The sequence below is a fragment of the Ylistrum balloti genome, unplaced genomic scaffold, assembly GCF_031769215.1.
Source record: "Ylistrum balloti isolate Yb309-2 unplaced genomic scaffold, AGI_CSIRO_Ybal_v1 Utg371232, whole genome shotgun sequence".
NCBI lineage: Eukaryota > Metazoa > Mollusca > Bivalvia > Pectinida > Pectinidae > Ylistrum > Ylistrum balloti.
The window spans coordinates 62,904-89,356 of NW_026782667.1; the positions used below are offsets into that span (position 1 = coordinate 62,904).

General features: G+C 35.5%; 1 protein-coding gene across 1 annotated transcript in view; it reads left to right on the forward strand.

The window, feature by feature from the left end:
* The window catches only part of LOC132561588 (inactive tyrosine-protein kinase 7-like), a gene marked incomplete at its 5' end in the record, with an annotated part of 50,150 nt that overhangs the window by 10,378 nt on the left and 13,319 nt on the right, over positions 1-26,453 (forward strand). The window contains 4 exons of the mRNA XM_060226286.1: positions 5,207-5,358; positions 8,978-9,125; positions 13,701-13,837; positions 23,069-23,198. Coding sequence (XP_060082269.1) covers positions 5,207-5,358; positions 8,978-9,125; positions 13,701-13,837; positions 23,069-23,198 — 567 coding nt within the window. The remainder of the gene's footprint in view (positions 1-5,206; positions 5,359-8,977; positions 9,126-13,700; positions 13,838-23,068; positions 23,199-26,453) is intronic.

Here is a 26,453-nt window from a genome sequence, read left to right on the forward strand (position 1 = left end):
GGAGTCATAATTCCATCTGTATGGCTGCTGTCTGCTCATGGAACTGGTCATTTGGGGTCAGGGAAGGTCAGATAAGTAACCAGAAGGTTTGTTTATAGAGCAATAATAATCCCCATTTATTAATTATTGATGATGGACAAATTGCTCCAGCACTCCTATACTTATCTGTGGGCTGGTGTCTGTAGACTTTGATGTGGCTGCAGCTGCTGGTGGAGTGACCAGTGGTCATTTCCAGCTCCCTACAGTTAGTACTGGTGCAGCAGTGGAAAGTAGGAGTAATACAACATTAATCAGATAACTAAGACCAGCAGCAGACAGCCGAGACAATCACCAAATCATCAACTTACTCTCCATTTCATTAGGTTATTTAATAATATGTACAGTGTTTGGTTACAAATCAAAGCCAAAGTTGCAGCTGTTTTTGTTTTAAGGTCTGCTGCATATGTACATATCGCAGCTGATGGTCTTTATTGTGCAAAAAAAAACATTTACAAATTTACTGGTTTAGTTGAGGGTGACTTGGGACATGCTATAGGGTGTACATGAGGCTTGATGAGGCATAACAGAAACTGTGAGCTTTCATTTTCATGCTGTTTTCACAATTTACTCGCTGGTTTATGCATTTTGTGCTGGCACCATAATGGAAGTAATTTACAAGCGACCAAGTCATTAACTCAAGCTGTGTCTAAAATATAAATTGTCCAACACTGAAAACTGTTGGGATTGACATCCAATATATGACCTTTTCATTTACTTAACACCAGGTATTAACGAATGTCTAATGAATTCCAGACAGTGAAGACAGGTCAAAGACATTGTTAAGTGTAGGAGATATTCATTGGAGTCTGACTGTGCTTGCCTCTATACATACCTTTGTTACAAGGATTTTACTGAAAATCACTATTCATCCTGATGGAAGATAAGAAAGTAAATCTGTTTTGATTCTACTGCCACATTGCCATTAGTCAAATAAACGGGCAAGCTACATCATAGAGTTAGAGGTGGTGTGTTGGAGGTCGTACCCTAACCCAGAATACTCAACTTGTACTTGAGTTTTTTTACTGAGCAGATAATAAATACAAAAGAATTTTAGATTGACAATTTTCTGTCTTGGAAAAGGACCAGAAAAAAGACTTAACAGTTAGGTTTTAGATGATCTATGTCAGAATCTTGTGTAGACTTTTCTACAATTTCCTAATAAGGATGTCTCAACTGCTAACATGACATTAACTTTCAGTTCAATCCAATATGACTGACATTCCAAACGTTCTTATCAAACAAAATGCTTTACAACATTACTTTCACATATCATTATTGTTTGTGAGGTGACGTAATGTTATTGTATATATGGTATATTTAGTAGTATTTGTCACTTTCACGGATATTCTTGTTCACAGAAGGACATTTGTCATGCAATTATCTCTCAAATAATATCTGTAACAGGCAATATAATTTTGACCATCAACATGCCGTTTGACACTGGGAACATAAACATTATTGGAGACTTAAATCGATTTGTAGATAATGAAAGGAAGATCAGATGTCCTTTTATATGCTGTGATCCTTTTATCTTTCTTGTCAATCTCTTTGTCTTTGCCAAACCAATCTTAGAGAATTTCCTTTTGTTACGTGTACCGGTAAAGGTGTACCTACTGGCTATACAGTCAATGAAGAAAATGGATTATACAACAAATATTCCTGATCTACTCCATACAGCAACATGTTTCTGTCTGTATGTGTTTAGACTAAATCAAGCATTGATCCTGTAGTTGACACTAAAGAATAGGGAAAGCAACTTTGGTGAGATTGCAACAAGCTAAATTAACTGCAGGCATTCTTGATTATATATGGCCAGGTAAATCCTGAAGCACTGACAGGTGTTGTTGCCTTTATGGTACTTCTGTGGCTTGCTAGCTGTTCAGGTGTGAAATCTGTACTTTGATGCCTGATGAGTGAAAAAAGGGTATGTTTGTAATTAATTGTGTAGTGAAACAATTGTTGTACTGATATTTGTATTGGTGTTATCTAGTTTTGTAGGTTTTCACTCTTTTGTTCGACTTCATCACCAGGGAATTGTATATCTATATATACATAACAGTTTGTTTACTATCAACAAGCCTGGTCGGTAATAAAAAAGGACATTCTACGTAATGGTTGGGCGGATTTCAAGTGTTCAAGCTGTACCTATTAAAGGAATTGGCAATGACTGACTGGTGTCCTGCAGGTTCCAGGAAGAAAATTGATCAAACATTTGATTTGTTTCTGAAGAACCGCTGAGAATAGCTCTTGAACTTGTGCTTTTGCCAACTTATTGTTGAGTTTGAAGCAATTCCTCTAATTTAAAGGAAGTAAAACACCATGGAAATAGGTTTTTCCTTTTTGAATGTTTTCAAAAAATTAATCATACATCACAATATTCAGACAAATGTTATATGGTATATATCATATGTTGGGGAACTATAGGAATGTGCATGCTGTACAGATAAACCCTTGTATCACTTAAATATTCAAATCCAGAATTTCTTATAAAGCAGAACTTCAGTTTTGTAATACTCTTATCACTTATAAAAAACAACTGTCACCAGATTATGTAAAACTATTTGATTAGAAACCGTTCAACATCATCTTCAAAGAAAGAAAACCCAGAGTAAAGTCATTCATCTGAAATTAAACTGGTGCTCTTGAAGGAAGCTTTGTAATTAAAATGAGGATTCTGATGACTCTGTCTGCCATTATTTTGACAATAACTGCTGATGATATATCTTGTTTGGGTTTTCAAGCATTGTTGGGTGTTTCACAAATGCTTTGAAATCCCATGACTTGCCTCTGCAAGGCTGCTCTCAAAGAAGGTTCATTGTTTTGCTGGGTCTGATAGTAACTAACTTGATGCTGTGGTGTCACTGTGTTTACAATACTACCTACACAGAAGACTTTGATAGTGCAGCTTTTGACACTGAACAGATTCCCAATTGGCTTTTAATGAAGCAAATAGCACCATAAAGCAGTTCCAATTTGCCAGGATCTGACAGTGGAAATGACAGGAAGTGCTTTATTTCTGCAGAGTTTGTTATTCATGTTCAGGAATAGAAAGAAAATCAGAGCTGGTTTTATCTTCATCGTTACTATGTCATATGTTTCCATCTCCTTACCAGAATCTCGCCCCAATTTTTATATAAAGTGCAAAATGTTGGGAGTGTATAGAGTTTCATCTTTCAGGGTGATGAGATTAGAATCTAATTTTCTTGTTTATAAAATAATTGTTTATGCTTCTACAGTTTAAAGCAGTAACAACTAGACAGAAGCTTTTAATCCAATCTGAAATGTTCTAAACATAAAAACTATTTGTCTGTTTGATTTATTTGCATGGTATTAACCATTTTGTATGCAGGTGGAATTTCGTGAAGTTCAGAGGTCACATTGACCTTGAACCTTTAAGAGGATAATTTTCTACAAAAGATACTTTGTTACCAGGAACACATCCCTCAAAGGAAGATGTTACCTTGGCCTCAGTATTAGTTTGTAACATTAAACTATTGTTCTGCACATGCTCCTTTAATGTCAGTCAAAAACGTCTAGATTTGTCAGACGTAACCTTTGACCCATGCACAAATACATGGTTATCTTATACCTCCATATGTAAATGCTGTGCAGCAAGGGGAAAATTGTTTGTACATAAACAGTATATATGATCTGGACATATTTTTCTCCAACATCACTTCTTCGTAAGAAGATTGTTATGTATGTGAATGATCTATAGCTGATTTCTGACCCAACATCCCAAGAAAATTCCTCATAAATTCAAACTACTGTATCTCTTTACCGACTTGTTTACTTTTCCGTCTGATATTTGGTTTATTACCATGTAAAAGACTTGACAATTAAAGGGAAGGCTGCTGTGATGGGTAGCAGTCTATGTATAATTATACAGAACTTTGCTAACTCATGGTTCAAAAGTATTTGGATCCCTTCTCCCTGTTTATATGCTGGATGTGAATTATACCATCAACCCTTCTATATTTTTTTTTTCCACAGCTAAGAGCTTTTCAAGTGCCAGAGAGAAAACACAAAAAAACATTTACTTCACTGTTCGGAAGTATTTTGAAATTACTCTCTCTTAATAGTCATTTAAATTCACATTAATGATAATTACTTAAAATAGCAGAAGTCAACCAATGAAAAGGGAGTGTTACATGTCATCTCCATGGTAACAGTTAGAGGGCACTGAAAGAATGAAAAGTTAGCCAGGTCTCTTTTTATAGTAGAGAAATGGACAGACGTAAGATTTTAAAAAAATCTGCTTGCAAATACAACAAACCAGATATAGATCTTCATTTAGGAATCAGTGATTGAAGAGGTGCAAGGAAAGCGCTAAGCATAAGATAGGGAAAGGTTTTGCTGTAATGACTTCTACAGTTGGTTCAGGGATATTTTTTTCTGTAGAAGAAATGTACCCATGTCACCATATGAAAAATGTACTGGACTTTAATGAGATGGTTAATTTATCAAGCTGAGGGCTTCACAGTGCATTTACTAGGGTTTCTAGCTAATCGTACTAGCTCACTGTTTATAAAACAAGATTCCCTGATAAAATTTTGAAATTAATTACCATAACACTGTTTTCTCACATGGTTTACTAAAACAAGATTAAGGGTAATACTGGGCCTACAGATTTCCATACCGCTTGTTACTTTAGCACAAATGTTTTCATGATCAAGTCAGATGCTTCTAGAAATCACAATAAACATGATTCTGTAAATATAAAACCTCACAGATTCTGGAAATATATTGTATATACTGACATCTCTATATATATATTTTCTTGTCAGATTTGACAAATTATATGAAAAACTACTTTTTTGATTAATCGGTCTCAATCATTTTTACTGTAAATCATGACTCAAAACAGTGTTTATAAAGTGGTATATGTATTTTAAAATACCAGTTGTGATGAGAAAAAAAATGATTTAACAATAAATGTATACGTGAATTCTGTAGATTCTCAAAATATACCCTACCACGATGTTTGTTAAAGTAGTACACATAGTCGCGTCTATAGCATTTTGTGGCCAGTCAAAAAACTTAAATACTGCCTACATTACATAGCTAGGAACAAATTTGTGCACTATAAATGTATTTTGTCAATGTAGTGAAGATAAAGTCTGCACTTTTAACCTCTGTAAAACCTCCTTCCTGTTATAAATTTCAGACTGCTCAATGTTAAAGATCGCAAGAAAGTATCAGGGAACCGGTTTCGGATCACAGGAGTGACTGCAGAGGATAATGGCATATACTCATGTCGGGCGGTGAATGTCGCCGGAGCAGTGGATAGCCCAGTCAAATTCCTCCTAAACGTGAAAGGTAATCAGGAAAACCAAGTCATACATTGTACCTACCCATCACCTTCCCCACAAAGGTAAGACATCACCTCACACTCACAGGTAAAAACAACAATAGCATCACCTTCCCCACAAAGGTAAGACATCACCTCACACTCACAGGTAAAAACAACAGACATCACCTCACACTCACAGGTAAAAACAACAGACATCACCTCACACTCACAGGTAAAAACAACAATAGCATCGCTTTGCCCACAAAGGTAATAAACGACAGAGACATCACCTCACACTCACAGGTAAAAACAACAGACATCACCTCACACTCACAGGTAAAAACAACAATAGCATCGCTTTGCCCACAAAGGTAATAAACGACAGAGACATCACCTCACACTCACAGGTAAAAACAACAGACATCACCTCACACTCACAGGTAAAAACAACAATAGCATCGCTTTGCCCACAAAGGTAATAAACGACAGAGACATCACCTCACACTCACAGGTAAAAACAACAGACATCACCTCACACTCGCAGGTAAAAACAACAAAGGCATCGCTTTGCCCACAAAGGTGAAAATCACAAAGGTATCACCTCACACTCACAGGTAAAAAAAACAAAGGCATCAATTTGCCCACAAAGGTAAAAACAACAAACGCATCAATTTGCCCACAAAGGTAAAAACAACAAAGGCATCAATTTGCCCACAAAGGTAAAAACAACAGTGGCATCACCTTACATACAAACATAAAAAGTAAAAAATCACCTCGCTCATAAAAGTCAAAACGATAGAAGAAGAAAACGTAGGTTTGTCTGTAAACAACATTGATTTCAATTTGTCATGTGAAATTGTTGAAATGTGGAACTCTATTCAGAAGAAAAAGAATTGTCTTTAGTGTCACTTGTTTAATTTTCGACAGAAACCTTATAGATTTGATGTCAAGAACATCAGTTTTTTCATGGTATACATGATCTGCATTCTGTTGTAGCCTAAAACAGTCCCCTGTTGTATGATAACCTTTAGACTGTAGCCTTGACAACGTCACTGGACAAGGCCATCTCTACATCTTGGTTACCGTGGCAATAACTACTGGCTACCAGACATAGATACCATATGACAGACTTATTTTCATTTATTGTTATTGTTTCTTTTTTAAGAATAGTTTTTATTAGTGAGAGTTTCTGTCAGGGAATATTATACACTTTTGACTTTACCATCATCCCTACCTAGCAGCAAGTGTTCTATAGCTCCATAGCCAATGCAGTGCCGGCTTGTAAAAGGTTAGCACTGGAATTGACAGGGAGCAGCCTGCTGCTTAGCTGTTGCAGCATGAAAGGCCTTTCTCTATACAGGTTGGCTATCTGTTTGTTCTAAATAAATAATAAAACATTTCTCAAGGATGAACCTGATGAGCAGGACCTATAACTTGTCTGACTAATTTGTTGATATAGACTCAGGTTAAGGATATATTGATTGGAGTAGCAATGAACAATTACACCTGAAAGGAGTATCAAACAATATCACTTGTATACCTACTTGTTTTACCTACATACAGAAGTAATTATCAAGAAGGGAATTCAATAAGGGAAAGTACATTTTTAGTTGCCATGTTGTTGTGGCTCTCAGACTTAACAAAGGCGTTCATGCAAGACTGACTACAGTGTTCTGTTAAATCATTGTAACAATTTTATAAGATTGAATTAAAATCTTTTTTTATCATTATTGATGAAGTTTTCTACAATAGAAAGATTTGTTAATAGGTAATTTAACTGTTATGAAAGGAGCATTAATTGATAAACAGGCATTCCATCAGACTGTCAAACGGAACATGATATTAATGTTTGTTGTCTGATGTAATTTGAGCCAGTGCCTTAATAGAATTACATGGAAAGCATGTGCATAGGGTCTTATTGTCACACTGTCACAAGTTTTAGATGTCAGTAGTGTGACTCAGCGCCATGTATTATCAGTGATAGTTACACAACCATGTATGAATCAAAACTGTTTCAAGATCCTTTGTACGGTTATATGATAAATAAACAGCTGATCATTTTTGGTGTAACATGTTATAATGAGTGAAAATATGATAACAAGTAACACTGTGGTCTATAGTCGTTGATAAGTTTCCTAAATAGTATGATAATGTTACAAATCGAAAAAGTACGACATGCTATGACATCACACAGTGATGACATTATAACAACTGTAAATGACGATGAAATGTTGGTGCTACCGTATCAGAGATAAGATATATTTGTAATTCTGGCTTCAGTTTCACCGCTTGTTATCAATGAAAGTGAATCATAAGCAGTGACAGGAAAATAGGAGTGATGAAAAATAGAATGAATTTTAAGCTTATCTCCTGTATGTATCCACCTAGTTTATCATTGTTAAATGGGAGTGATGAAAAATAGAATGTTAAGCTTATCTCCTGTATGTATCCACCTAGTTTATCATTGTTAAATGGGAGTGATGAAAAATAGAATGTTAAACTTATCTCCTGTATGTATCCACCTAGTTTATCATTGTTAAATAGGAGTGATGAAAAATAGAATGTTAAGCTTATCTCCTGTATGTATTCACCTAGTTTATCATTGTTAAATAGGAGTGATGAAAAATAGAATGAATTTTAAGCTTATCTCCTGTATGTATCCACCTAGTTTATCATTGTTAAATGGGAGTGATGAAAAATAGAATTTTAAACTTATCTCCTGTATGTATCCACCTAGTTTATCATTGTTAAATAGGAGTGATGAAAAATAGAATTTTAAACTTATCTCCTGTATGTATCCACCTAGTTTATCATTGTTAAATAGGAGTGATGAAAAATAGAATGTTAAGCTTATCTCCTGTATGTATCCACCTAGTTTATCATTGTTAAATGGGAGTGATGAAAAATAGAATGTTAAACTTATCTCCTGTATGTATCCACCTAGTTTATCATTGTTAAATAGGAGTGATGAAAAATAGAATGTTAAGCTTATCTCCTGTATGTATCCACCTAGTTTATCATTGTTAAATAGGAGTGATGAAAAATAGAATTTTAAACTTACCTCCTGTATGTATCCACCTAGTTTATCATTGTTAAGTAGGAGTGATGAAAAATAGAATTTTAATCTTATCTCCTGTATGTATCCACCTAGTTTATCATTGTTAAATGGGAGTGATGAAAAATAGAACTTTAAACTTACCTCCTGTATGTATCCACCTAGTTTATCATTGTTAAGTAGGAGTGATGAAAAATAGAATGTTAAGCTTATCTCCTGTATGTATCCACCTAGTTTATCATTGTTAAGTAGGAGTGATGAAAAATAGAATTTTAAACTTACCTCCTGTATGTATCCACCTAGTTTATCATTGTTAAATGGGAGTGATGAAAAATAGAATTTTAAACTTACCTCCTGTATGTATCCACCTAGTTTATCATTGTTAAGTAGGAGTGATGAAAAATAGAATGTTAAGCTTATCTCCTGTATGTATCCACCTAGTTTATCATTGTTAAATAGGAGTGATGAAAAATAGAATTTTAATCTTATCTCCTGTATGTATCCACCTAGTTTATCATTGTTAAATGCTCATATTGTGTTAGAGATCATCTTTAGTGTAATAACAACAGTAGTTAATTCTATATTTGCAGCACCAAACACACCACATCTAATAGAGTCCGAGTTTACACGGTCCCTCTTGGTCCTGAAGAATGATGTAGCTAGGCTTGATTGTCCATTCTCAAATGCCTCCAGGATTGAATGGTTTGATGACCATGCCAAGCTCTCCAATAATAGCAGGTAACAAAGACAACAAAGTTTGTACTGACTGTAACAAAAAATGGTACACATTTCATTGAAATGTTTCTTTTGTTGTAGTTTTCTCTTAATATCCATGATATCAACCCGTAATAATTATTTTTTTTGGCCTTATAATAGTAGTTTGCAGGGTGTGGGGAAAACCTGTATGGTCTAGTGGTCGTTTGTAGGGTGTGGGGAAAACCTGTATGGTCTAGTGGTCGTTTGTAGGGTGTGGGGAAAACCTGTATGGTCTAGTGGTAGTTTGTAGGGTGTGGGGAAAACCTGTATGGTCTAGTGGTCGTTTCTAGGGTGTGGGGAAAACCTGTACGGTCTAGTGGTCGTTTGTAGGGAGTGGGAAAACCTGTATGGTCTAGTGGTCGTTTGAAGGGTGTGGGGAAAACTTGTATGGTCTAGTGGTCGTTTGCAGGGTGTGGGAAAAACTTGTATGGTCTAGTGGTAGTTTACAGGGTGTGGGGAAAACTTGTATGGTCTGATGGTAGTATTCAGGGTGTGGGGAAAACTTGTATGGTCTAGTGGTAGTTTGCAGGGTGTGGGAAAAACTTGTATGGTCTAGTGGTAGTTTGCAGGGTGTGGGAAAAATTTGTATGGTCTAGTGGTAGTTTACAGGGTGTGGGGAAAACTTGTATGGTCTAGTGGTAGTTTGCAGGGTGTGGGAAAAATTTGTATGGTCTAGTGGTAGTTTACAGGGTGTGGGGAAAACTTGTATGGTCTAGTGGTAGTTTGCAGGGTGTGGGAAAAACTTGTATGGTCTAGTGGTAGTTTGCAGGGTGTGGGACAAATTTGTATGGTCTAGTGGTAGTTTGCAGGGTGTGGGTGAAACTTGTATTGTCTAGTGGTAGTATTCAGGGTGTGAGGAAAGCTGTATGGCCAAGACCTGGCTGTGGTGTATGCAGAGTTTGGGAAAACTTGTATGGCCTAACAGTAGTATGAAAGGTTTGGGATGTACTTAAAATACTCTCAGGTAGAGGTTTTGTATGGCTGTACACCTGAAGTAGCAGTAACAGCAGTTATTCTTTATTACAGATATTCTTACTAAGGTTGCCATGGCTACCAGGCTAACCACTCATTGTTATACATTATTGAGAGATTTAAAAAAATCTAAATGCTTATAATTTATAACCTCAGCTATTTAATAGATTGTTGTGTCTGGCTTTTGATAAGAACTTCTAGAGAAGATATTGATCTTCGGCTGCAAATTGAAAAAAAAATTAATTGAAAGGTTAAAGGTCAGTGGCAGAATGCAGGTTCAAAATGTTACAATATAGATTTCTGTATTGGGTGAAAGAAATCATAATTGTGAGCATTGTCATCAAGTAGGTTTCAAGTACAATACACTTGTAGAAACTGTAATGGATTGTAAGTGTCAGTAAGAGAGAATGAGATGAAAACCTTGATCAAAACTTCGATTAACATAGCGTTAAAGTACATGTTCTGTTATATGGCATTGTCTATGGCATATGGCATTGTCTGTTTAGGAGACTGACTAGCAGCTAGGACATCAACTACATTGTCTGTTTAGGAGACTGACTAGCAGCTAGGACATCAACCTCATTGTCTGTTTAGGAGACTGAGTAGCAGCTAGGACATCAACCTCATTGTTTGTTAGGAGACTGACTAGCAGCTAGGACATCAACCACATTGTCTGTTTAGGAGACTGACTAGCAGCTAGGACATCAACCTCATTGTCTGTTTAGGAGACTGACTAGCAGCTAGGACATCAACTACATTGTCTGTTTAGGAGACTGACTAGCAGCTAGGACATCAACCTCATTGTTTGTTAGGAGACTGACTAGCAGCTAGGACATCAACCTCATTGTTTGTTAGGAGACTGACTAGCAGCTAGGACATCAACCTCATTGTCTGTTTAGGAGACTGACTAGCAGCTAGGACATCAACTACATTGTCTGTTTAGGAGACTGACTAGCAGTTAGGACATCAACCTCATTGTTTATTAGGAGACCGACTAGCAGCTAGGACATCAACCTCAATGTCTGTGTAGGAGACCGACTAGCACCTAGGACATCAACCTCATTGTTTGTTAGGAGACCGACTAGCACCTAGGATATCAACCTCATTGTTTGTTAGGAGACTGACTAGCACCTAGGACATCAACCTCATTGTTTGTTAGGAGACTGACTAGCACCTGGGACATCAACCTCATTGTCTGTTTAGGAGACTGACTAGCAGCTAGGACATCAACCTCATTGTCTGTTTAGGAGACTGACTAGCAGCTAGGACATCAACTACATTGTCTGTTTAGGAGACTGACTAGCAGTTAGGACATCAACCTCATTGTTTGTTAGGAGACCGACTAGCAGCTAGGACATCAACCTCAATGTCTGTGTAGGAGACCGACTAGCACCTAGGACATCAACCTCATTGTTTGTTAGGAGACCGACTAGCACCTAGGATATCAACCTCATTGTTTGTTAGGAGACTGACTAGCACCTAGGACATCAACCTCATTGTTTGTTAGGAGACTGACTAGCACCTGGGACATAAGCCACATTGTCTGTTTAGGAGACTGATTAGCAGCTAGGACATCAACCTCATTGTCTGTTTAGGAGACTGACTAGCAGCTAGGACATCAACTACATTGTCTGTTTAGGAGACTGACTAGCAGTTAGGACATCAACCTCATTGTTTGTTAGGAGACCGACTAGCAGCTAGGACATCAACCTCAATGTCTGTGTAGGAGACCGACTAGCACCTAGGACATCAACCTCATTGTTTGTTAGGAGACCGACTAGCACCTAGGATATCAACCTCATTGTTTGTTAGGAGACTGACTAGCACCTAGGACATCAACCTCATTGTTTGTTAGGAGACTGACTAGCACCTGGGACATAAGCGACATTGTCTGTTTAGGAGACTGATTAGCAGCTAGGACATCAACCTCATTGTTTGTTAGGAGACTGACTAGCAGCTAGGACATCAACCACATTGTCTGTTTAGGAGACAACATTGTTTGTTAAGAGACCGACTAGCAGTTAGGACATCAACCTCATTGTTTGTTAGGAGACTGACTAGCAGCTAGGACATCAACCACATTGTTTGTTAGGAGACTGACTAGCACCTAGGACATCAACCTCATTGTTTGTTAGGAGACTGACTAGCAGCTAGGACATCAACCACATTTTCTGTTTATATCTGTCTCACAGTTTCACCTTTCCTTTCTTGCTATATGTAGGGTATCTTACCGAAGTTTTCATTCAGATGAGAAGTATATGTAGCCTCTGGTGAAGTCAAATAAAAACTTTGTGAATAGTCATAACAAAACATAATTCACTGAGTGTTATTGCATGGATAGAATAACTTATGTGATAGATATAATTACACTTACATATTGATGGTAAATGGTAAATGCATTAAGTGCAGCACCCCTTTGAACTTTGAAAGAGTTATCGCCCTTTGTTTCTGTACCAAAATTTGTCCTTAACATGTCTCTTCCCAGTCACTTCACCAAGGTTTGATAAGTCACAAACTTGTGTTGTTTGGCAGGACAGAATGATCTGCAACAAAGTTATGTTCATTGATTTGTTTGGTCCAAAACCTTAAATGTTGGGAGTATGGACATTCTTCACATTTCAAGAAGAAACATTGAATGTATTATTCAATGCTGAATACTTTTATTAAATATAGATAGTTGTTTCAAAAATTGTTAAAAGTTTACGCACACATTTCATTAGAACAGGAAAACAGAAAAAGACAAGGATATGAAAATCTCCTGAAGTTTGTGTTATGTGATTTGATAAAAAAGTGTTAGTTTGTCTCCCACATTTCTGTATTATTTTATTGGTAAGGTTTAACTATAAAGGAGGCGTTGACATCAAAATCTCTGTGTATATCATGTGATTATGTTTGCTGCGACATAAATATACCCGTGGGTATCATTGTCATGTCTCATTATTGTTCAGTCAACTCTATTGTCGTTGTTTTGAACCTGAAGGCTTGTCGTTTATACAGGAGAGTATTTTCATCGGCCCAATTCAGTGCCATTTAAAAAAAGAAAAACACTTAAATTTTGCAAATGAGTGCAGTCAATATTGAAAAGACATTAACTGTAAATGTTCTGTCAAAGACGGATGTCCATTAGGATTTTCATTTTTGATGATACAAGTTATGTCTGTGCAGATGAGTGTCGTGTTATGTATGTGTTAAAAGGATCGTTAGGAGCTATTGTTTTATGTCGACTATAGCTTTGTTTGTATGACAACATAGCTGAATTCACATTCTGAAGCAGGATTATTTTATTACTACGATTTTAGCTGAAGCAAGCAAGGCAGTTGATCTTTAAACATTAATGGCCAACAGTAATGTAGTGATTTCAGTAAATTAATAAAGTTGAGGGTACGTAGACTGCCAACAATAATTCTTACATTACCCCACTTTTATGATGGGTTTATTGTTTGTGAGCGGTTTTGGCATTGCCTTAATTACAGAGCACCTGTTAGAGAAACCTACAGGTGCACTAATTAAGTCGATAATGTTGTTATGAAATTTCTCAAACATTTTTACCCTTATGTAATCCATATGGGTTTATATATCTTCCAGACATACAATCTTCAACAACGGATCCCTGTACTTTCCAAGAGTACGTCAGGTGGATGAAGGCTTTTACCGATGTGAAGGACTAGGTGACAACCGTGACATCCCTGCCCAGAGGTTTATGTCCGAACTCATATTAGCTAGTAAGTTTTAATAGCCTGGAAACCAGCTGGTAACTAAAATGATGGTCTCAAACACCCCAGAAACAAACAACTTTAAAATGAAATGTAAGATGTGTCTTTCATTATGTACATTAGATATTGCTTTTGTTCCAGAAATTTTGTGCATTTCTGACTGGAGCATGTAAATTATTTCCAATGCTATGTAAAGTGGATTTAAAACAAAGAATTTTTCGGACATGTTTTGCACATGATTGTTGTATAGAATTACACATCATGCAGAGAGGGGAAATGTTTTTATCTGAACAGTTGTTACATGTACAGGTTTTTCAAGCCAAAATATAATCCTACTATGCGTTGTTTATAACTGTACTATGTGTTGAAACCTAATAAATGGTGGAAGTGTAAAATGTGCTGAAGATGGCAGTCGTTAACAGCAGATGTACAGTCTGTATAGATCGGAGGTTGTAATATACCCAGAGGGAGAGAGTCTCTCAGAGACCCTCACCTGGCACTTTAAGTTACCACCTGACAGGGAATCGATAGCATGCTTTTGATACCAGGGTTACTCTCATCACTGCTAACTTCCTGCATTAGGCTTTCCAGAAAACATTTTCTGTTAAAGCTTCAAAATCGTTTATATGTACTTCAGATATCATAAAATAATTAGTGACTGTGGAACAACAAAACAAAAAGTCGATGATTGTTTTAGGTTTAGATCTGTTATACGTTTTGTGTGTTAACCAGATAACAGACTTTTTGTCTTGGATTTAACTCGAAACTCTGACTTATTCCAATATATCTTTCTCACAAACATTTGTTCCCTGTTGCTGCTTTTGTTTCTGTTTCACTGTGATAACCTTCCTTTGAATCTGTCACGCAATTAACCAGGAGTTCCTGATCCCATCCCCTCCAAAATGTATAGGTCTTGATTCCTCCCTGCTGATTTTGCTGTTTCGTAATATCATTTATTCTCTTTCCCTTTTATCAAAATTTAATTCCATGATTGTTTGAAAAATTTGCTGCATTTTGCTGAACAACCCTCTGTAAATATTTAAATCCATATGCTGTTGTATGTTTTTTTCATTATCAATTTCCGTTTGTTGATGGATCGAGATAATGAGTTCTTTGGAATAACTGTGATAAAGATGTGTTGTGATCCATGGTACATCCACCAGACACATCCTGACTGGGTCTTATCATATCATAATGAACAATGATAGTGGATAGATTGGATCAAAGTTTTCCCAGGAAGTCATATCATAATTCTAACTCCCACACCAACAGGTAATACACATTTTGTCACACACAGTCTGTATTACAAACAGATGACAAAGCATTATGTTTTTTTCCAGTAACTAATTTCATATCTTGTGTAACATTGCAAGCTTAAGCATTTTATCTAAACTTTTTACAGACATTAAAAGCTTTTCTTTCTTTGCAAACATTTTCATTTTGGATTCCTACCTAGAATGTTTTTGTTTAGACCAGCTGTAAATGATCAGATCTTTCTACTTTATTTACACCATATTTCCTTAAAAGTCCTCCTCCCCTCCTAAAATCAGCTAGAAACGTAACATCGAAATGCCTAATGACATCCTAATGACATTGTTCTCTAAACTTTCTCAATTTCTTCTTAATTTGATCAGATGAAATCTTAAAAACTCCTTTTTTTTTAACTGGTGAATTTAAAGAAAAACAGATGATGACTTGTGTGTATGGAAGGGTTTAGGCCGTAGTTATCATTTGTCACTGTAACTTTTAGTGTGATTGGAGACACCCCAGATGGCACAAAAGACTCCCAAACCAGGCTGTACCCCTGTCCTACAGAAATAGAGAGGACAGATTGTTGTAGGGGTTCAAATGTCCTATCTGTCTTGCTCATGCTAATGTGAAAAGCAGTAATTTCTATTTGTCAGGCTACACTATGTGAATTCTGGGGAAATGATAAACAGTAGGTATCAGGTTCACTTCTATGTCCACAGTGCACTGTACTGCATCACACAATTAACAAAAAAGAAATTAATACAAAAAGTTTGCATTGATATCAGAACGATAGAATGAAATTGAATATCGTTTTATTGATGAAACAGTGTCAAAATTATTTGGAATGACAGCTTAATTTTCGCCAATGATTAAGTAAAAGAAGATAAGTTCTTTAATGTAAATTGCTAAAGGAAAACTATCAATAACAATTTGATGTATAACATCCAATAGAATGAAAAACATACCCATCATGATCCATTGTACATCAAATAGAATGAAAAATTTACCCATCATGATCCACTGTACATCAAATAGAATGAAAAATTTACCCATCATGATCCACTGTACATCAAATAGAATGAAAAATTTACCCAACATGATCCACTGTACATCAAATAGAATGAAAAATTTACCCATCATGATCCACTGTACATCAAATAGAATGAAAAATTTACCCATCATGATCCACTGTACATCAAATAGAATGAAAAATTTACCCAACATGATCCACTGTACATCAAATAGAATGAAAAATTTACCCATCATGATCCACTGTACATCAAATAATATGAAAAAATTACCCAACATGATCCACTGTACATCAAATAGAATGAAAAATTTACCCAACATGATCCACTGTACATCAAATAGAATGAAAAATTTACCCATCATGATCCACTGTACATCAAATAGAATGAAAAATTTACCCAACATGATCCACTGTACATCAAATAGAATGAAAAATAGAATGAAAAATTTACCCATCATGATCCACTGTACATCAAATAGAATGAAAAATTTACCCATCATGATCCACTGTACATCAAATAGAATGAAAAATTTACCCATCATGATCCACTGTACATCAAATAGAATGAAAAATTTAAATGATCCACTGTACATCAAATAGAATGAAAAATCATGATCCACTGTACATCAAATAGAATGAAAAATTTACCCATCATGATCCATTGTACATCAAATAGAATGAAAAATTTACCCATCATGATCCACTGTACATCAAATAGAATGAAAAATTTACCCATCATGATCCACTGTACATCAAATAGAATGAAAAATTTACCCATCATGATCCACTGTACATCCATTAGAATGAAAAATTTACCCATCATGATCCACTGTACATCAAATAGAATGAAAAATTTACCCATCATGATCCACTGTACATCCATTAGAATGAAAAATTTACCCATCATGATCCACTGTACATCAAATAGAACGAAAATTTTTACCCAACATGATCCACTGTACATCAAATAGAATGAAAAATTTACCCATCATGATCCACTGTACATCAAATAGAATGAAAAATTTACCCATCATGATCCACTGTACATCAAATAGAACGAAAAATTTACCCAACATGATCCACTGTACATAATTTGAAGAAAACTTTCCAGTTAATGTCTAGTTACCCCAGGTATACAATGATTTACAGTGAAGATCTATTTATAGCTATTTACCCTTTTATCAATTCAGACAGATCAGAGTACTGTATATCAAAATACCTGTGGCCTGTTAAGGTGCAGACAGATCAGAGTACTGTATATCAAAATACCTGTGGCCTGTTAAGGTGCAGACAGATCAGAGTACTGTATATCAAAATACCTGTGGCCTGTTAAGGTGAACATTTGAGCCAAAAAATCACATATCAATTAAATTGATACAAGTCAATGAATATTCTTTTGCAAAAAATCATGGGAAACAATGTTATTTAAAAATTACAGCAGATTAACTGTCTGATTGATTTTCTTTTTGAAAGAAGGTAGATCAAAGGTTATATCGTTGTTATAGGACTAACCTGGTAACATTGTGGAATCACTAGATCCAAAAGTCACGAAAACATTAACAAAATGAAAGTTACCATAAACAAGAACTGTATTCTTAGCTTGTACACTTAATTTTTCCTTAAATTCATGGTGTTATTGAATACAGATATACACAATGATTACTTTGAAAGTGACAGACATTTTTAATTTTTTGAGTACACTTGTGTAACCTTCTCTGGTACAAAGTCATTAGTACAATGTACCATTCACAATCTATAAAGTTGTTTGAAACACATCCTGTCACTTCCTTACAACCTAATAATAGCTACTTTTCTAAAGGATAACCCCTTATCCCATATCACATTCCAAGTATATTTGAAAAAAAGGGATAAAATGAAGAACTGAACTCAATAACCCTTTGGTTGGTGTAGATGATGCTAAAATTCAGAGTAGAAATAGAGCTTGTTGAGAAACTTATAGGGTTGGGCAATGAATAGTCATTGCCTGTTACTTAAAGAGAAAGAAAAAAAAGTTTAATTTTAAAGATGAAAGAATCAATTTACATTCATCCACATTTTCCAGTGGAACAGAAATTTCTACAGCACCAAATGCTATACACAGAATTGTAGATGCTGTCATTTTACATATTAAAAAGGAATCATTTATATAGAAGATTAATAGGCTTAATTGGCTCACTTCCTTCCTAAAAGCATTTCTGATAAATTTTCCTTAAAGTGGAAGCCATTTTTTACATTAGGATATAAAAACAACACATTTATCTGTCTTGAGTGAGTTGTACACTGTGTTGATAGGAAAAGAGAAAATATTCATAGATAGGAATTTACCATAAATTCTAAATGTTTGAGTGAGACCAGAAATCATGCCACAATTCCAGGATAAGAAACTGTTTCCAAGTAGACAACTATGGTATAGGACACTTGATAGTAAGTAACATGATGTTAGGCTTACACAGATAAACACATTAAGTCTTTAATTGATTCCTGGCTGATTGTAGGGTCCATCTTACCGTCAGCTATTCATCTCTGTAGTTAAGACAAGAGCTTTCTTACTTCATCAATTCATAAAGAAAGCTGATCGTATTATCAGGAATGTTAAAGGAAATAATCTTGATGTGACATTATTTTGTTGAAATGTGGTGCAGTTTTTACATTAATCTTTATACAGCCACGGTGGTATGGAAGAATTATGTGAAAGAAAGGCGGGTCACTCTAGTTTAATTATCCACAAGGTCTTTTAATCAGGAGATAGCCATGTTGTTTAGACAGATAACTAATTTCCCTGACAGTGCCCTAAGGTTAAAAAGACAAATATGTTCTAAACAGTGAGACCAGATGTGGATCTAGAAATGGGTACCAGGATGTATAAGATCACAGAGGTCACAAGATTGTGTTGTCTCTTAGAGTTTCAAGGTCAGATGTCACATTGAAATGGATGTTTTCCCTCCCACTATCGTTAAAAAAAACACTATGGGACAGATATTTAAATTGGAGAGAACATGATATAATGTTAGATAAAAGATACATTTATAACCATACATCAGAAATCCTATATCCTTATAATTGGTACAACCTAGAACAGGTGTGTATTGGGAAGGAGCAGACAGCACAAGTAAGGAATTCTTACATCACTTCAAAACTGTAATACAAATCATTCCATTTAACCCCACTGGCAAATGACCTTTAGATAAGTAAATTGATGAATTTTTGTGACCCTGAGCAGGAGTAAGGTTTTTGACAAGTGTGTTGTGTTTGACTGGGTGGGGTTGAGGATTATGTTTCGTGGTACCTGTGATGTGACAGATACTACAGACTCCTATCATAGGTGTATTGACATGATGGCCACAGCTAATCAATACAGGGCCAGAACGTTTTTTGTAAACATCCTGTGATGATAGACTGAATTACCATCCAGGTACAGGCCTGCAATTGGAAAGTAATGTATTAGATAGAAAATTAGAATGTTACTGAAAGTAAAGTAGATTTGTGGTGATATTTCTTACCAATTTGTGTAGTATTGTTTCATGCTAAACAAAAACTGTACTGATACTCTTTATTCCATCTTTTAACTTGGGACAAAGCGGTAGCAGAAGGTTTGTGTTCAGAATGTATTTTTATATTATTACGTTAGGAGAAGATAAGCCAGCATCAGGAATGTGTTGGTCGGTGGTTAAAGAGAGCAAGTCTGTTAATGAAATGCCAAAGTATATACTGCTACTGTTCACAATCAGAAGATATGGAGCTACCTTAGGGCCCTACAAAAACCAGGCATTGAAATTTTCCAGGTGGAACCTGAACTAGACATTCGTGAATGGTTCTGGTGTGCTGTAATCAAAACAGTAAAGAAATTTGGTACAAGGTTCGTAAGTACTACAGGTTTGAGGCCAGAGGACAAGTGTAATGACGACATTGAATGAATCCAGGTGTTACAATGATCTGAGCGAGACTGCAGGTATAAGATGGGCTCAATGGTCCCAGTATAAGAAGGCTCCAAGTATTTACAGAGTTCTTCATGCTTTACAATGTTTGTGTATTTTTATAAGAGTTTTTAGATAAACATAACTCTTACACAGGGAAAAGAGTGATGCCAATCTAGTCACTCAAATGTCACTTATATTTCAAACACAACTGAAGAAAATAAAATTTATGGAAACAATTGAGAAACAGCAGTGATTTAACAAGTGTTGAATCTTTTTACAGTTTACTTGTCAGTGTTACAGTATTATCATTGTTTTTTTTTTATTTCTGCAAGTAAAATGAAATTCTGTGCTAATTGCTGAAAAAAAAATTAAAGAAAAAAAGTTTTGAAAGGGATCAGATGGATTATATTTTATAGTTTTTTGAGCCTTTTGTCTCTGCGGTGTTGACAGGGTTGTAACCAGCTCTTTACTAGAGAATTATGTTATGTTCAAATGCATCTTAGATTGTCAACACTTCATGCTCCTAATCAAATTATTTTTTATTTAAGTTGATTTGAATCACTTTGACCCAACCTTCAAGTGGGAAGATGATAAATTATATCTGACAATCCCCTGGAGAATTAAGGACAAAGAGAGTCATTTCCATTTTTGTAACAACAGTTTTGATTGGACCACCAGTATATAGGTATCATTTACCGAATCATTTATAAATAAACTTAATGAATGCCTTCAAACTTCCCCACTCTTTGATGTTGGTGTAGACTCAGAATCAGGGTATTTTCATTTAACCAACTCTTGAGATTTGTAATTACTCGGTAGAAAATTTTGAAATCAAAGAGGAAATCTAGGTATTTTGGCTTCTTTTTTTGCTGCTGGGATTGAAGTTAGATTACATTTTTAATGAGGATCACCCATATCGAATTGTCTTTGAGAAATACTCAGAAATTGAGAGCAAGACAATTGTGCATCATTAATTTTTTGTCAAAAGGTCATATGTCAGAAGAAAAATTAACTCCATTATAGTATGGAGGAGGACCATACATCAGACACTGACGTTTGTACTTAGGGGATTCCATGTAATAAGGCTGGGACCAACTCCTCTCACCTCCCTCTATACAGCTCATCTTTACTGGTCGCTTCAGGTGCCTTTCAGGCCCTGATTGATAGTACAGAGTATTCATGTCTTGGTTCCTGATCTCAATGGCTGTTTGATACATTGATTAGGTGTGTGGGTATTACATTACCACTGAGACCACCAATGTCATCATACACTGTCACCAATGTATTAGTTATGATCAATCTGTACCATGACCCCTGACCTCTGTAACAATTCCCCACCGTCAATTATTAACCTTTAGAAACTGTATCTTTGTGTGATACCTTTTGCTTGCTTTTCCTGGTCCTACCGACATTGTTAGATACAATATTTCCTCATATTCTTGACAGAATGTTCCTTTCATGCCTGGTGATTTATTTGTTCTAATATCAGTATGAAGTGTGGCTATTGTCATTTTATCAGTAAAATCTGTGCAGGAGTTACCTGCCCTTGTACTGTTCTCTGTGACTGGTTATCAGCACCAGTTATCTATGGCCTATTGTTGGATGGTATTACACATTCAAAACCTAGCTGTTGTAAACATTAAAACCTAGCTGTTGTAAACATTGAAACCTAGCTGTTGTAAACATTGAAACCTAGCTGTTGTAAACATTGAAACCTAGCTGTTGTAAACATTAAAACCTAGCTGTTGTAAACATTGAAACCTAGCTGTTGTAAACATCAAAACCGAGCTATTGTAAACATTGAAACCTAGCAGTTGTAAACATTAAAACCTAGCTGTTGTAAACATTGAAACCTAGCTGTTGTAAACATTGAAACCTAGCTGTTGTAAACATTGAAACCAAGCTGTTGTAAACATTGAAACCTAGCTGTTGTAAACATTAAAACCTAGCTGTTGTAAACATCAAAACCTAGTTGTTGTAAACATTGAAACCTAGCTGTTGTAAACATCAAAACCTAACTGTTGTTAACATCAAAACCTAGCTGTTGTAAACATTGAAACCTAGCTGTTGTAAACATCACAACCTAGTTGTTGTAAACATTGAAACCTAGCTGTTGTAAACATCACAACCTAGCTGTTGTAAACATTGAAACCTAGCTGTTGTAAACATCAAAACCTAGCTGTTGTAAACATCACAAACTAGCTGTTGTAAACATTGAAACCTAGCTGTTGTAAACATCAAAACCTAGCTGTTGTAAACATCACAAACTAGCTGTTGTAAACATTGAAACCTAGCTGTTGTAAACATCACAACCTAGCTGTTGTAAACATTGAAACCTAGCTGTTGTAAACATTAAAACCTAGCAGTTGTAAACATCAAAACCTAGCTGTTGTAAACATTTAACTTCTTGATGTAAAGCTTTAATAAATAATCTGTACTTTCCATTGTTAAGAGTTTAGGTGTTGGTTTGAATGATCTAGATAAATTGTTCCAAGATCGGAATGTACTGCAGATAGGTTACTAGGTAAAACACATTTTTACAATGATTCTACCCAGTTTTCATAGTAGAATTATGTGTTCATTTGCTTCAACCTAGGTTTTATGGACTTATATGTTTTTATTCTTTTTTTCTTTCTGAAATCTTTCCACATGTCATTTTTGACGCTTACTATTAAATGTTTGTGTGGTATAACTGATAATGGGTTATTTTTTATGTAATAAGTAAGTATCCCGTAGGTTTGGTGTTTGACTTTCAGGCCTCTGTGCACCACATGAGTGTTTCCTGCCACAGAACATATGTGAACAGCAGTCATTTCAGTATCCCTGTCGTGTTTCTAGATAATCTATCTTTTTTTAGCAATACAGAGATTATGATTGATAAACATTAAAATACAATTAGGACTGTGTGACTCAGATTCTAACCTTAAACATTGTGTATGTCCTACCTTGTGTATGACCCTGGATGGATAATAGTATTGAATTTGCCCATATACATGATATGGGTGATCTGTGTGTGACATTTGTATACTTTTTTTGTTGCAGACCTTGACAAGTTTTCACCAATGTCATTTGAGCCGAGGTTGATACCCAACTTTCCAATGGTGATTCCGTCTCAAACACGCTTCATTGTGAAAGTGTTTCAGCCAAGTGGACAGCCTCAGCCGATTCTCAGGTGGGTACTCTACATATCTATAGTTGAGTGGACAGACTCTGTTTACTCTCTGATTAGTACTCTCTATGTCTGTCTTCATCCTTCCTCAGTCTCTAACTTCATCGTATATTTGCTTCATCAATGATGCCTTGCTGCCTGTACTCTGCTTTCAGTCAGCACTTGAAGCTTATATTGTGTTAATAAGCTTTTACACCTTATGTTTTGTGAAATTTAGTTTTGTAATGCAGTAGAGTTCAACTATTACAGTGCCAGCCTATAGCCTTGAGGGAAAGACCAAGGATTTCTGTAGGCAGGTCTTTAGCCTGTAACCTTGAGGGAAAGACCAAGGATTTCTGTATGCAGGTCTTTAGCCTATAGCTTTGAGGGAAAGACCTAGGATTTCTGTATGCAGGTCTTTAGCCTATAGCTTTGAGGGAAAGACCAATGATTTCTGTATGCAGGTCTTTAGCCTATAGCTTTGAGGGAAAGACCAATGATTTCTGTAGGCAGGTCTTTAGCCTATAGCCTTGAGGGAAAGACCAATGATTTCTGTAGGCAGGTCTTTAGCCTATAGCCTTGAGGGAAAGACCAAGGATTTCTGTAGGCATGTCTATAGCCTATAGCCTTGAGGGAAAGACCAAGGATTTCTGTAGGTCTTTACAGCATTTGAAATGCACTACTGGATGTTTAGGTACTACCTGGATGGAGTGAGTTATGTGTTGAGATTTAGCACTGTGAGGGGCAGAGAGCTCCATATAACCAGCTGGAATCACACACACCAGTGTTACACTTACTGTTTACATGGTAAACTAATCAAGACTGCTGTTCACACCAAAGAAAACTAGATTTACAGGTACAATAACAGGAAAAATCCAGATGAAGCTGTTTTGGTAAAAACTCTCTTCACTGTGATGTTAAAGTACACTTCCCCCACTATCCCTCTAGTTTGGGTTCCTATGTACTGCAAGACCGCAATACCCATTCTGAAATCTGGTTTCCTTTTTCTTCTGTCATTAAATAAGTGACAAAATTTTCATAATTTTTATCTTCTATCACTGCATTTATTTTACATGTAAAGTATAGTTGTGGTAAGTCATAAAAACTAATGTAGTATGCAGTGTTCCTTCTAAAGCAAGGTCAAGTGAGACTGATCCATGACAACAAGCTTGTTACAAAATAACCATGTTGGTGTGTGATCCTTTAAACTATAACTATTTCAATGTTACCTCAAAATTTGGGTGGCCACAGTTTCAGATGGTTAGGTTGTCCAGGATGACATTAAAAGCTTGGTGAAAGAATGTGGTAGTACAGACAACTTTTCCGGGGCCAAAGGTCATTGCTATGGTGAATCAAACTTCACATTGCATAATCAGTTTTGCCATTTTGTTGTTCCTATAGTAGCTGGCCATAAATAAGATAAAACATCTGCTTCCTATCAGTGGTGTAAGGACTTTGAATGTTTTGTGCCATATTAAACAGCGGTTATATTGCCAGCAAGCTTGTCTCTGGGATTATAACTTATCTTTCTCTATCTGGATAGCTGGCCTCTTCCTAACGGTTACTTGTTCAAGTTTCATCACCTGTCATGCTAATTGTAACCCTGGGAAATGTTTCATTCCAGTAGTCATTCGTTATGACTACCCCCTTCATTTACAACTGGCAGCTCCTTTTTTGGTCATTTGTTGTCCTTCCGAAGGTCATTGTGCAGCTTTATGTGTATCACTACATTAAAGGTCAAGGTCAGGTCAAGAGACTAAAATTCAAAACATTGTGCTAATTTCTTGTATTTTCTTTGTTGAAGTGTTTTCTTTGTCTTTTTTGTAAAAGTTCATATAACAAAAGTTTGATCTGGTAGATTCTCTTTGATTGACTAAATCTAGATGTCTCTCTTATTTATTTTATATAATTTTTTTATGACAAAATTTCCAATACAACCATACTTATGAATATGTTAACTGCCTAGTGATTACAGGTTTGCACTGTTATGGTCAAAATTCAGACAAGATGTTGAAATAAGGTACAACCGTTTAATTCTTTGCTGGACAATAAAATGAAAACTTCTATGCTAAATTTGTCCTATGAAATGTAACATATATGTTATGTAACTGAAGGGTACTGCCATATAATCATGAGAATCACTCTTGTTTAACACTCTAATGTGCATCCGGTATTTCTTTTGATGAGATTGGAAAGTTATTAGAATAGAAAAAGGAAACAACACCTTGAATTTTGTGTGACTACAATATTAGGTTATTTTGAATTTTAGTGGTCAGTAATGAAATTCAACTTAAACCAAGTCGCAGAAACATCTGGTTTTCCTTCTAGTTTAGAGGAAATCATGGTCTATTTGAAAGATATCAGTTTCAAGTTAACTTTAGATGGATTTGAGTAGGTTTCAAAGGTCTGTATAAATTTGTGAATTTTATAGATTTTTCTCTCAAAAGCTGCACTTGTGATAACATAAATATCTAACTAGTTTCCTCATAACACTTGTAATTATCACATGTCTTTTCTATCTCTCCTTACTTGTTTTTTGATGTTAGATATTATGGAATGGGGAAAATACAAACTTGAAGTGTTTTCAGTATTAAAATTAAGAGGCACTCATAAAGCCTAGGAAACAGAGATAGTTTTAATGTCATAATATTTGATTGAAGTTTGTAAAAGAAAGTTTTTTTAAAAAATTTACTGCTTGATACTTATTAGATGATATAGAAATGTTAGAAGATAATTATAATAAAGACAAAAGAGAAATATTATTAGATACAAAAAAAAATTGAGATTAAAAACAAAATGTTGCAAAATTTACAGGTCTAAAGATGTAGCTTGGATAAGAATAATTCAGCTTTACCAAATGTCAAACTATTTCTTTCTCTAACTTTGAACTTGCCAATTCTTGATTTGAAGTACTGATAGTTTTAAGTGCAAATGATTGTAGTTTTTAAAATTTTATTACCTTTTTGCTTAGTGTCATGAAGTTATAGCGAGAGGAAATTATCTGAAATAGGATGTAAGTCTTTGTTTCAACATATCACCTTGGTTCCATCTTTAATCTTCCCTTACATTTGCAGTATTTGTTTAACATGCGGCGCAACAGGGTTTGTCTTTTGCCAAGGGTTGTTACACAGGCGATAACAGGAATAGTAATCTTTAATACATCTGTCATAAGTTGATTACACATAAGTTTTATCTGTTTCCATCATAAAAACCCTTTACGCTACAGTTGTACAATGGTAATAGTTACAGAAACCATGGTGAGAGAGAGTCATATGACAA